Source organism: Salmo salar, chromosome 17 (assembly GCF_965601325.2).
Source record: "Salmo salar chromosome 17, fSalSal1, whole genome shotgun sequence".
Lineage (NCBI taxonomy): Eukaryota > Metazoa > Chordata > Actinopteri > Salmoniformes > Salmonidae > Salmo > Salmo salar.
In genome coordinates, this window is record NC_138307.1 from 21,132,172 (window position 1) to 21,143,856 (window position 11,685).

The 11,685-nt window shown below is 45.4% G+C and overlaps 2 protein-coding genes across 3 annotated transcripts; both read right to left on the reverse strand.

The window, feature by feature from the left end:
* Positions 1-366: 366 nt before the first annotated feature.
* creg1 (cellular repressor of E1A-stimulated genes 1) lies at positions 367-3,330 on the reverse strand. Its single transcript, NM_001140523.1, is given in 4 exon segments — positions 367-1,593; positions 1,912-2,202; positions 2,304-2,423; positions 3,041-3,330. Coding segments are annotated over 3 exon segments (696 nt in total). The 5' UTR covers positions 3,326-3,330; the 3' UTR covers positions 367-1,593.
* Positions 3,331-6,375: 3,045 nt separating this feature from the next.
* LOC106575750 (histone-lysine N-methyltransferase SETDB2) lies at positions 6,376-11,648 on the reverse strand. 2 transcript variants are annotated; one of them, XM_045699222.2, is made up of 10 exons: positions 11,561-11,639; positions 11,190-11,266; positions 10,942-11,055; positions 10,693-10,845; positions 9,707-10,556; positions 9,405-9,574; positions 7,446-7,721; positions 7,010-7,224; positions 6,842-6,930; positions 6,376-6,725 (listed from the first exon to the last, which is right to left on the reverse strand). In XM_045699222.2, the coding sequence occupies exons 2-10, from the start codon at positions 11,215-11,217 to the stop codon at positions 6,608-6,610; spliced, it is 2,013 nt and encodes a 670-aa protein (XP_045555178.1). In that variant the 5' UTR covers positions 11,218-11,266; positions 11,561-11,639; the 3' UTR covers positions 6,376-6,607. The 2 variants fall into 2 exon arrangements, with proteins under 2 accessions (XP_045555178.1, XP_045555177.1); XM_045699221.2 differs by having other exon boundaries at positions 11,190-11,648.
* Between the last annotated feature and the right edge of the window lie 37 nt (positions 11,649-11,685).

The following is an 11,685-nucleotide window of genomic DNA, read 5'->3' on the forward strand; positions in this document are numbered from 1 at the left end:
CCCAGTGCTGGAGCCGGCGTCATGGCTCACTCCTAATAGCCCAGTGACTGAAGAGCTCTGTGCTATTAGTTCTATTGGACTCATCTACTTAATAGCCCAGTGACTGAAGAGCTCTGTGCTATTAGTTCTATTGGACTCATCTACCTAATAGCCCAGTGACTGAAGAGCTCTGTGCTATTAGTTCTATTGGACTCATCTACCTAATAGCCCAGTGACTGAAGAGCTCTGTGCTATTAGTTCTATTGGACTCATCTACTTAATAGCCCAGTGTGACCAGTCATGCTTACTTGCATCCTACATGGGATAACCAACCTGATTATTTAATAAGATAAATATTACATTTAACAAGAACAAAGGAAAGGAAAGTACTATACATACAAAATATAGCTTTATTTATACAAATCATCCATCATTTTGTTTACAAAAATATGTATCGTGTCAGCATCAAAACCTCAATCAGTTTGTTTTACAGGTGGTGATCAGAAAGGTTCTGAAGCCATTTCAGGCACTGATGGTTTTATTTTATTTAATATAGTAGCATATATTTATAAAATACTTATTTCACATAGAACATATATGTATTTAAATTCCAGCAAAAATCAGAAGTGAAGTTGTAAAACTGAATACATTTTGTATTAAATGAATGTCATATTGTTATATTTTGGCATGAAATTGATTTTAAATTAATTAGACCCAAACTGATTAAATGAAGACTAGACTAAAAAAGGTTTACTTGTAAAATGAGAAATGGATTTGTAGATGACAAGTGCAATGCTTCATAATCAACACATACCACTAACTATAACACACAATTTAATTCAACAAGAGCGTCATGTTTTTCCTTTGCTTTAAAGAAATGGTTCACCCAAATTACAACTTATTCTAATTTGATGGACACCTACATTAAAGGTATTCTATGGAGCTAGCGTCTGCCACCCAGAATGTGGGTTTGTTTACCTTGCTACAGCTTATTGGTGGCATTGTCCAAAAGAAATGGAGTGGTAGTACCCTTGTTGGCATACCCCAAATGGCATTACAAAAACAATCACCTCCTGACTACAACAACAGATGTAATTTGGTCAAACTACCCTTCAAGCCAGTTGCTTCTGTCTGTACCAATCCTCACACCTCCCCCTCTTGTGGTAAAAATACAACACTGCATATGACTGCTCACATGGGAGAGTGATGGCAATTATTTCTTATATCTACAAAAGCCAAATGAACTCCCAAACAACGAAGGCAGTCCTTCTTAAAATAATTATATTTCACAACAAGAGAGCTTCCTAAAAGGGTATAACCTGCTCACTCATGCAATTACACACAGAGATCCATCCCTATAGCCATACATTTCAATTGGAAGCATATGAGAGAAACTCTGAATTCCAAACCACCCCCTTCCCCCACAGACACCCCAGTAGATATTACATTATTTGGAATTCAGCAAATGGCCATTATTGAGCAAATTTAGTTGGGGGAAATTTTTTTACAAAAAATGGCTTCATCGTTCAAAATATTGGGTCCATCATCCCCTGCCCTCTAGATCACTATGGAAAACTTACGATTCCTCTGCATCAAACTGACTGTGGTGTCCTCCTAAAAGAATCACAAGACAGAAATACAACAGTCAGCTGTTCTGAAGCCACTGTAAACTAAAACAGTGACTCAGTACATTTTTGTCACATGCACTTTGTGCTATTCATTACTTTCATTCCTGACAATAAACCATATTGATCAAACACCATGACATCTGACCAATCAGACTCTGTTTCAGAGGTACACTCCACAACAGTGCATCCTGAGATGATTTGCACCAGGCAGTGAAACCCCTAGTCACTGATCCAGTGTCAGAGGCTGGGGGCCGTTTCTGGACAGGGCCTCAGAGGCAAGAGAAAAGCATCAATAGCTACTCACTCAGTGGTGTCTCCTGTAGGGTGTAGCCTTGTAGGGTGTAGCCTTGTAGGGTGTAGCCTTGTAGGGTGTAGCCTTGTAGGGTGTAGCCTTGTAGGGTGTAGCCTTGTAGGGTGTAGCCTTGAAGTAGTCTTCTGGGGTGACTGTCTTCACCCCTCCAAAGTAGTCCAGAACCCACACCTTGGTGATGTTCATCTTGGCAAAGAACCAGTTGTGGTCAGTGGGCCAGTCGACCATCTCAGGGTGGCGGCTGAACAGGGCTTTCTTGGCAAAGGTGGCCTCTGTACCGTTAATCTGTCAGAGACATACAGGTAAACAGAACAGTGAGGATTCATGAAGATAAACTCTATACAAGTAAGTGAGACTGATTGTGTGTGTATGTCATTAACCCTCACCTCCAGCACAGAGCCAGAGAAGATGATGTGGGCACAAAGGGGATCCTGAGGGTCGTATCCTTGGTTCTTACAGAAGTCTGTCTGGGCCAGGGACATGGACAAGGAAGCCTGGGGGTTCACCTGAAACACACAGTCAATATCTCCTTACTCTTCAGCACATCCCTTATGAATGGCATCACACATATAGGCCTGTGTAGGTTCTATATTAGAGAAAAAGGTTAAACGTTTAGCCTATGGCTTTGCCCGCTTTAGGTATATGACAGGAGCCGCTTGTGGATTGGACAGCTCTAACGCAGTTCAACATCTGACACCGTCAAAACAACCACTATGTGGATGTTGGCTAAAGCGGATCGGATTGAGCCCAAAGAGTGTGTCGTAAACTGGCATACATGGTGCTGGCTGGGTCAGACTAGGAGCTGTCAATTCATTGCCACCATCAACATAAGTCTGAAATGTGACGTCTTTACAAAAAAATTGCTGTGTCACTCCCCAAAAGCAGCTGACTCATGACGGGCCAATGAGTTGCATAATTTAACAACTTTCAGTCATGCCTCTAAATAGAAATGAAGTGTCATCTACAAATAGAACAATGACTTTTTCTTACAGTATGCGACATAATGCAAATAATAACCTTATCTGTCATCGACTTTACGTCATTGTATTGTCTTGACATTGTTGGCAACAACAGTGATCTATACCTTTCCAACGTTGCCATTGACAGAAAGTGTCCTACCCACCTTTAAATCCTGGACAGAGATCTCCATAGTGGTGAGGTACATGTAGGGCACCCCAGTCCCAGACCCAACTGGCCCGTCACTGGTAGAGAACACATTGGAGAAGGGTTGTCCTTGCACTGGCTCATGGGTCGATATTGTGGCCATGGAAGCCCAGTTGCACTGGTTGGCGACGAATCTAGCCATCCTGGCGACTTCCTCGTGCGGAGGGATTCTGTAAAGTTCGCCGGGCATAGCGAAAAGCAGTAGAAGCCCTGCTGCCAGCAATGTGTTCATGTTGACTTCCATCTCCTCCATAAACCACCGAGGTATAAGAACGTCGTAAACACATGTAGAAAGAAAGGAACGAGGAGTGTTTTGTATGCTGCGGTCACGTGATCAGGGACCTGTGCCATGTGACTTTACAGCTGGGCGCGAGCCTAACTTTTTTTCTCAAATCCAGGCGCACTCAATTACCAGTAATTGTTCCCATTATAAAAAACAAGTTGCTTTCTACAAAAACGGTAAGAATAGTGCTAGCGTGAAATAGCATTTCAACATATTCAATATTTGGGGAGATTTGTATCCCTCCTGTTGGTGGTAAACCTGACCATGTAATACACCTGTCAATTACTTCAACAGCCCACAAACACTTTATACTCTGCTTCTCAGATTCCCCAAGATGGTTGGTTGTGGAAAGAAAGCTGTCACCAAAAAGACCGACACGCCGCTCCGCTAGGTCGCCAGTTTATGTAGACCGATTTCGCCGTCTAAGGCCGGGAAACTGCATCTGCACACAAGCTACATCGCTGCCATCTGTTCATAAATTCTCGAGTTGTCGGGTAATGCTGCCCATGACACAACTGGCGCATTGCTCCCCGGCACATCCAATTGGCTGTGAGGAGCTGAACACATGGCGGCGTTCACAATTCTGTTGTGTGTGTTCTTCCGAACATCCCAAGCCGTGCTGCTCCTCTAGAAGACTGACGAGGCGTCTAGTGATGACTGTACTGCCAAAGACATCCAGTGTCAATAGTTTTAAATGTACAATGTTTTTACTGCAAGTGCACTTATTTTTGTGTTTCCTATAAGTATTGTACTAAGACCCTAGTTGGCCTACATTTGCCTCTTAAATGTAAGTGTTCTAGGGTTTTGATGTGGAAAACATTTCCTTTAGAATTTCCAACTGGGTAAACTCCTAGACAGTTGAACCTCTTCAAATGCTTTACATTTCTACAGGTCTTAGTTGACAACGCAGTCAACTGAACTGGTCCACTAAAAGCATTCAGTGACTACTTAATCTACACATCTTGATTTGGCTCAATGGTATTTGGCTCAACCTCATACAATGGTATCATTTCTAAAATATGCCATCTTGCAGATGCTTCTAGCCTAAGAGACTTAGTCATGCATGTGCACATTTTACATATGGATGGTCCCGGGAATTGAACCCTCTACCCTGGCGTTACAAGCCCCATACTCTACAAACTGCTACACTGAACCAAAATGCAACATGTAAAGTGTTGGTCCCATGTTTCATGAGCTGAAATAAGATTCCATGAATGTTCCATACACACCAAGCTTTGTCATTTTCTGCAGATTTGTTAACATCCTTATTAATGAGCATTTCTCCAAAATAAACCATCCACTTGACATGTGTGGCATATTAAGAAGCTGATTAAACAGCACAATCATTATACCATTGCACCTTGTGCTGGGGACAAAGGGCCTCTCAAATGTGCAGTTTTGTCACAAGGTATCTGTGACCAACAGATGTATATCTGTACTCCCAGTCATGTAAAATCCAGAGGTCAGGGCCAAATGAATTTATTTCAATTGACTGATTTCCTCATATGAACTGTAACTCAGTCAAATCAATGAAATTGTTGCATTTAAAACTCAGCAAAAAAAGAAACATCCTTTTTCAGGACCCTGTCTTTCAAAGACAATTCGTAAAAATTAAAATAACTTAACAGATCTTCATTGTAAAGTGTTTACATAATGTTTCCCATGCTTGTTCAATGAACCATAAACAATTAATGAACATGCACCTGTGGAACGGTCGTTCAGACACTAACAGCTTACAGACGGTAGGCAATTAAGGTCACAGTTATGTAAACTTAGGACACTAAAGAGACCTTTCTACGGACTCTGAGAAACACCAAAAGAAAGATGCCCAGGGTCCCTGCTCATCTGTGTGAATGTGCCTTAGGCATGCTGCAAGGAGGCATGAGGACTGCAGATGTGGCCAAAGAAATAAATTGCAATGTCCGTACTGAGACGCCTAAGACAGCGCTACAGGGAGACAGGACGGACAGCTGATCGTCCTTGCGGTGGCAGACCACGTGTAACAACACCTGCACAGGATCAGTACATCCGAACATCACACTTGCGGGACAGGAATAGAATGGCAACAACAACTGCCCGAGTTACACCAGGAACGCACAATCCCTCCATCAGTGCTCAGACTGTCCGCAATAGGCTGAGAGAGGCTGGACTGAGGGCTTGTAGGCCTGTTGTAAGGCAGGTCCTCACCAGACATCACTGGTAACAACGTCGCCTATGGGCACAAACCCACCGTCACTGGACCAGACAGGACAGGCAAAAAGTGCACTTCACTGACGAGTCGCAGTTTTGTCTCACCAGGGGTGATGGTCGGATTCGCGTTTATCGTCGAAGGAATGAGCGTTACACAGAGGCCTGTACTCTGGAGCGGGATCGATTTGGAGGTGGAGGGTCCGTCATGGTCTGGGGCGGTGTGTCACAGCATCATCGGACTGAGCTTGTTGTCATTGCATGCAATCTCAACGCTGTGCGTTACAGGGAAGACATCCTCCTCCCTCATGTGGTACCCTTCCTGCAGGCTCATACTGACATGACTCTCCAGCATGACAATGCCACCAGCCATACTGCTCGTTCTGTGTGTGATTTCCTGCAAGACAGGAATGTCAGTGTTCTTCCATGGCTAGTGAAGCGCCTGGATCTCAACCCCATTGAGCACGTCTGGGACCTGTTGGATCGGAGGGTGAGGGCTAGGGCCATTCCCCCCAGAAATGTCCAGGAACTTGCAGGTGCCTTGGTGGAAGAGTGGGGTAACATCTCACAGCAAGAACTGACAAATCTGGTGCAGTCCATGAGGAGATGCACTGCAGCACCTAATACAGCTGGTGGCCACACCAGATACTGACTGTTTCTTTTGATTTTGACCCCACCTTTGTTCAGGGACACATTATTCAATTTCTGTTAGTCACATGTCTGTGGAACTTGTTCAGTTTCTGTCTCAGTTGTTGAATCTTATGTTCACACAAATATTTACACATGTTAAGTTTGCTGAAAATAAATGCAGTTGACAGTGAGAGGACATTTCTATTTTTGCTGAGTTTATTTTTGTTAAGTATACAAAGGCTCACTTACAGGTTAATAGACAAAGGTGATGAGGGCAAAGCATAACAGGTTGTCCACGATCATACACATCTTGGGGTCATTGTGGCCTGGTCTGAAGGCAGATTTGGTTACAGCACAAACTGACTATGTAATGGGTGTAGAAGCAGGCTATAATGGAGTATTTTGTTTCTGTGTTCATCTCAAGGTTCAGGCCAGCAGTCCCTGACAGCCTTCACAGCCACACTGACATGTCACTTTCTGTTCCGGGTCACTGTCAGGGCTGTGGGAGTAGTTCCAGGTCAACTCAGTCCCCGCCTTCACCACTCTGCAGGAAAATATAGAAAAAACACAATCTGCTGTTGGTACTGATACATCAACCCAATCGCGTAGTTTTATCACAAAATCATTACCCATTAAAAAGGGACTATTCCGGACACTTACTTGCTGGTGAAGAAGGCGATGACGGGGAAGTTTGGATCATGAGAGTCAGTGAAGACGTTCTGCACAAATAGGTTGGGGTCGCAGCTGTGCTGTAGAGACAAGATGTCAGAGGTTATGAGTGGGTGGGTTAAAGAATGGGAGTAGATAGTCACACCGTCATACACCTACATTTATGAACCTTCCCACGTTCCCCTCCTTCGTGGCATCTAGGTAATACAGGTGCTCCATAGGGTTCTGCTTTGGGCCCAGTTTTTTGGGGCTTGTGGACACAGACAGCTTCACATCCACTTCTTTTATGTCCACTTCTTTCATGTCTGGTTGGGAATTCAGCTGTGGCTTCTGTACCCCATTCTCTTGCTCCAGACCCTCTTCAACCTCCATGCCTGAAGAAGGAAAAGTGTAACAAGAAAGAAAATAAGTTAGACTGCATATTATCTAGGCACCCACAACGCCTCATTTTTCAATGTTCATCATTGGGAACCATAGCCTGGTTAAACCAGTGGAACAATGGTGAGTGCAGCAGTCAGTCTGGTGTAACCAGGCTAATGGAACCATGAAGCCCCATGAAGCCCCCTGAAGCATCCGTTGGCCCAGTTTCCAGTACCTGTGAGAGGTTGGACTGGCAGGGAGCTCCCCACCAACACTGCTTGTATCTGTGGAGAAAGCTCCACCACGGGCCTCTGGATAACGGGCACATGAAGCCCGTCAGGAGGTGAGGAGGGGGGTGAGGGCTCCAGGGTCTCTGCAGGCACTCGTCCCTCCCCTGCCGGCGCCAGCCACTCATCTACCACCTCCACCTCGTCGTCGGAGGGAAGGTCCACCTTCTGGCGCTTGGGTGGGAGGGGCTCGTCGGAGTCCAGTCCTGCCCTGAGAACTACACCTGAAAGGAAGGGAAGTTAATAACGTTTCAGATCCTTGATTTAGATCCACAGTTGAGCCTTTATTAAAGAGATGGTTCTTATGCAAATACAGTGGCTTGCAAAACTATTCATCCCCCTTGGTGTTTTTATTTTGTTGCATTACAACCTGTACTTTAAGTTGATTTTTATTTGGATTTCATGTAATGGACATACACAAAATAGTCCAAATTGGTGAAGTGAAATGAAGAAAATAATTTGTTTCAAAAAATAACTTCAAAAACGGAAAAGTGGTGTGTGCATATGTATTCACCCCCTTTGCTATGAAGCCCCTAAATAAGATCTGGTGCAACCAATTACCTTCAGAAGTCACATAATTAGTTAAATAAAGTCCACCTGTGTGCAATCTAAGTGTCACATGATCTGTCACATGATCTCAGTATATATACACCTGTTCTGAAAGGCCCCAGAGTCTGCAACACCACTAAGAAAGGAGCAACACCAAGCAAGTAGCACCATGAACACCAAGGAACTCTCCAAACAGGTCAGGGACAAAGTTGTGGAGAAGTACAGATCAAAAATATCTGAAACTTTGAACAGCACACGGAGCACCATTAAATCCATTATTTAAAAAATGGAAATAATATGGCACCACAACAAACCTGCCAAGAGAGGGCTGCCCACCAAAACTCACGGGCCAGGCAAGGAGGGCATTAATCAGAGAGGCAACAAAGAGACCAAAGATAACCCTGAAGAAGCTGCAAAGCTCCACAGCGGAGATTGGAGTATCTGTCTATAGGACCACGTTAAGCTGTACACTCCACAGAGCTGGGCTTTATGGAAGAGTTGCCAGAAAAATAATCAAACACGTTTGGTGTTCGCCAAAATGCATGTGGGAGACTCCCCAAACATATGGAAGAAGGTACTCTGGTCAGATGAGACAAATGTAGCTTTTTGGCCATCATGGAAAACGCTGTGTCTGGCACAAACCCAACACCTCTCATCAATCTGAGAACACCATATTTTTTGAAAATCGGCAGGGACTGGGAAACTGGTCAGAATTGAAGGAATGATGGATGGCGCTAAATACTGGGAAATTCTTGAGGGAAACCTGTTTCAGTCTTCCAGAGATTTGGGACTGGGGCGGAGGTTCACCACCTACTGCTAAAGCAACACTCGAGTGGTTTAAGGGTAAACATTTAAATGTCTTGGAATGGCCTAGTCAAAGCCCAGACCTCAATCTAATTGAGAATCTGTGGTACGACTAAGACTGCTGTACTCCAGTGGAATCCATCCAACTTGAAGGAGCTGGAGCAGTTTTGCCTTGAGGAATGGGCAAAAATGTCAGTGGCTAGATGTGCCAAGCTTATAGAGACATACCCCAAGAGACTTGCAGCTGTAATTGCTGCAAAAGGTGGCTCTACAAAGTATTGACTTTAGGGGGGGGGGGGGGGGTTAGGGAAAAGTTATGCACGCTCAAGTTCTTGTGTGTTTCACCCAAAAAATATTTTGCATCTTCAAAGTGGTAGGCATGTTGTGTAAATCAAATGATACAATCCCCCCAAAAATACATTTTAATTCCAGGTTGTAAGGCAACAAAATAGGAAAAATGCCAAGGGGGGAAATATTTTCACAAGCCACTGTATGTACATTTTCGCTGAACAATCATTTTAAGCGTACAGGACCAAACTGTCACTTTTCCCTACCTGCGTATGTGCACACGAACGTGCCCCTGTCCAGGTCGTCACGGCAACGCACCCCCCATCCTTTGTTTCCGGTGGGGAAGACCTGCAGCCGGACACGCAGACCCCGCTGAACCACACGGTTCTGGCACATTCCACGGTCACACCCACACCATGGACCGCATTCGTACAGCCTAGCAGACACACACAGATACATATCCCATGAGTAGTTGGTAATGGCATGCACTCACCAGGCACAATAGATACACAAAGGACATTAACACAGCCGGATTGCTGACAAGGCCCAGACGCCCAGCCCAACTCACCCTTGGGGCACAGGCTCAGACAGTCTCTGGTGGGAGTAGTGTTTGCCGCCGGGGGTTAGCCGAGAGCAGGCGCAGCTCTCTGTGTCACCACAGCCGTCAGTGCAGTCGCAGCAGGTGGTGAACAGTGGGCCCGAACTGAGGAAACAGCCGTGAGGCCAACGCTCCTTCCTGTAGCGGAAGTCCTCCGGCCTCACTCCTTCCTCCCGCAGGCACAACTCCACCGGCGTTGGCTCTGACCCCCGGCTCAGATCCCTCTCGGCCAGCCCGGGTGGGCGCCACTGCGGTGGCCGCAGACACTCCAACTGCACCAGGGGGTCAAAGGTGAAGTCATCCACCTGCAGAACGCCGTGACTCTCCGTGGCAAACAGAAAGCATAGCACCTCCCCTGGGGTGCAGAGACTCAGCCCACATGGAGCCTTGTAAACAACGCCCCGCTCCGTGACCTCAGAGTCCAACTCAGCACCCTCAGAATTCTCAGAGCCCTCCCCCTTAGAGTCTGGTTCAGTCCCATCACAATCGGTCTCAATCCCTGTAGTGAGAGGTGGGGTGGGAGCACACTGCCGCTGGAAGGAGCAGAGTAGGGGGATCCTGAGTGGGTTGTGGCCCCGGAAGTGGTGTGCGGACGGGGGCAGGTGGGGCACACAGGCCTGGCTGCAGGTATGGAGCTGGTAGGGGAGCTGGAGGGGCAGCAAGGGAGCCGTGAGGTCCTCTCTGTTGGGGTAGGGTGGCGATAAGGGGATGATGGAGCCATCGTAACGGAGGGGTGAGGGAGGGGAGACGGGCTCTGTCTGTTGGGGGGGCAGTGGAGTCTGGGGGTCGTCAATATCAGGGACTGAAACTGTGAGGATTTCTGTGTGGTGGAGACAGATGTTGGGAAGATGTTAGGCTAGCAGCAAACTGAGATATTGGGATAGCTCAGAGACCACGTTTGGATTCAATCAATCCAATACTTTAATGATATACTGGGCGTGAAGTAGGCTATGTACCTGCACCAATAACCACCTCCACAAAAGACTCATTCCCAGTGGCAGGGGCTGTATTTGTAGCTGGGGCTGTAGTTGTAGCTGGGTCTGTAGTTGCCGGTGTCACAATCAGCCCGGAATCCAATAAGGTAATCATATTCATCCCCTGGACATATTCTAAATCAAAAACAGAACAATTATTGCATCAATGGCCAGTATGTGTGTGTGTGTGTGTGTGTGTGTGTGTGTGTGTGTGTACTGTATATATGGTACCTCTGTCTGTAGCAGTGCAGGTCTTGATGGCATGCTTCAGGTGTGTCAGATATTCATACAGCTCATCAAATGCTTGTTCCACATCCACCTGTACCCAGAATGACTTTGCTCTCGCTGAAATCAAAGAAAAAAATGTCAGGAACAAATCATTTGCATGATGATCTCCAACAACTGGTTCCATCTTTCAATCTGGATGAGATGTATGTGAAACTAGAAACAATATAACGGTGTAAGTGAAAATTCCTCACCAACTTCTGTTTTCTCTGACCCATCCATTTTCAATATTGATGGATGGTCAGCTGGTTATGAATTCCTCGGATACCTGCTAAGAAAATGTGCAATTGGCTAGGCACATAGTCAATATTATGCCGGATATATAGCCTACCAAAGACCAATCTAGCTACATCTATATTGTTGGTATCCAAAGTCGATGGCCTAGCTAGTACTATCAGCTAACGTACACCAGTACGGATGTTGTAAGTAACAACGTTAGCTAGATCTCTAGCTATCTTTGCTATGCTGCATGCATTGATTTCAGGAAGTTGCTTGCAAAAAGCATTATTATACAAGTGTCGACACTAATTTACAGTTCGTTCAAAACATAAGCTAATGTACCTACTGCCTTATCTATTTAACCCTGATGGTATCGAGACATTTTACTTTGTCTACTTCCATTGATGAAATTCGAATACCCACAATGCACTTCACTATGTTGTTCATATAGAAGACAAATCCAACATATTA

Bases quoted from the DNA above. Each gene is read 5' to 3' on its own strand.
- LOC106575750 (XM_045699221.2), bottom strand. From the start codon at position 11,217: ATGGATGGGTCAGAGAAAACAGAAGTTG. The intron at 11,056-11,189 runs GTGAGGAATTTT...CTTTGATTTCAG, and splicing joins GTCAGAGAAAACAGAAGTTG to CGAGAGCAAAGTCATTCTGG. The intron at 7,225-7,445 runs GTACTGGAAACT...TTCCTTCTTCAG, and splicing joins GCCAGTCCAACCTCTCACAG to GCATGGAGGTTGAAGAGGGT.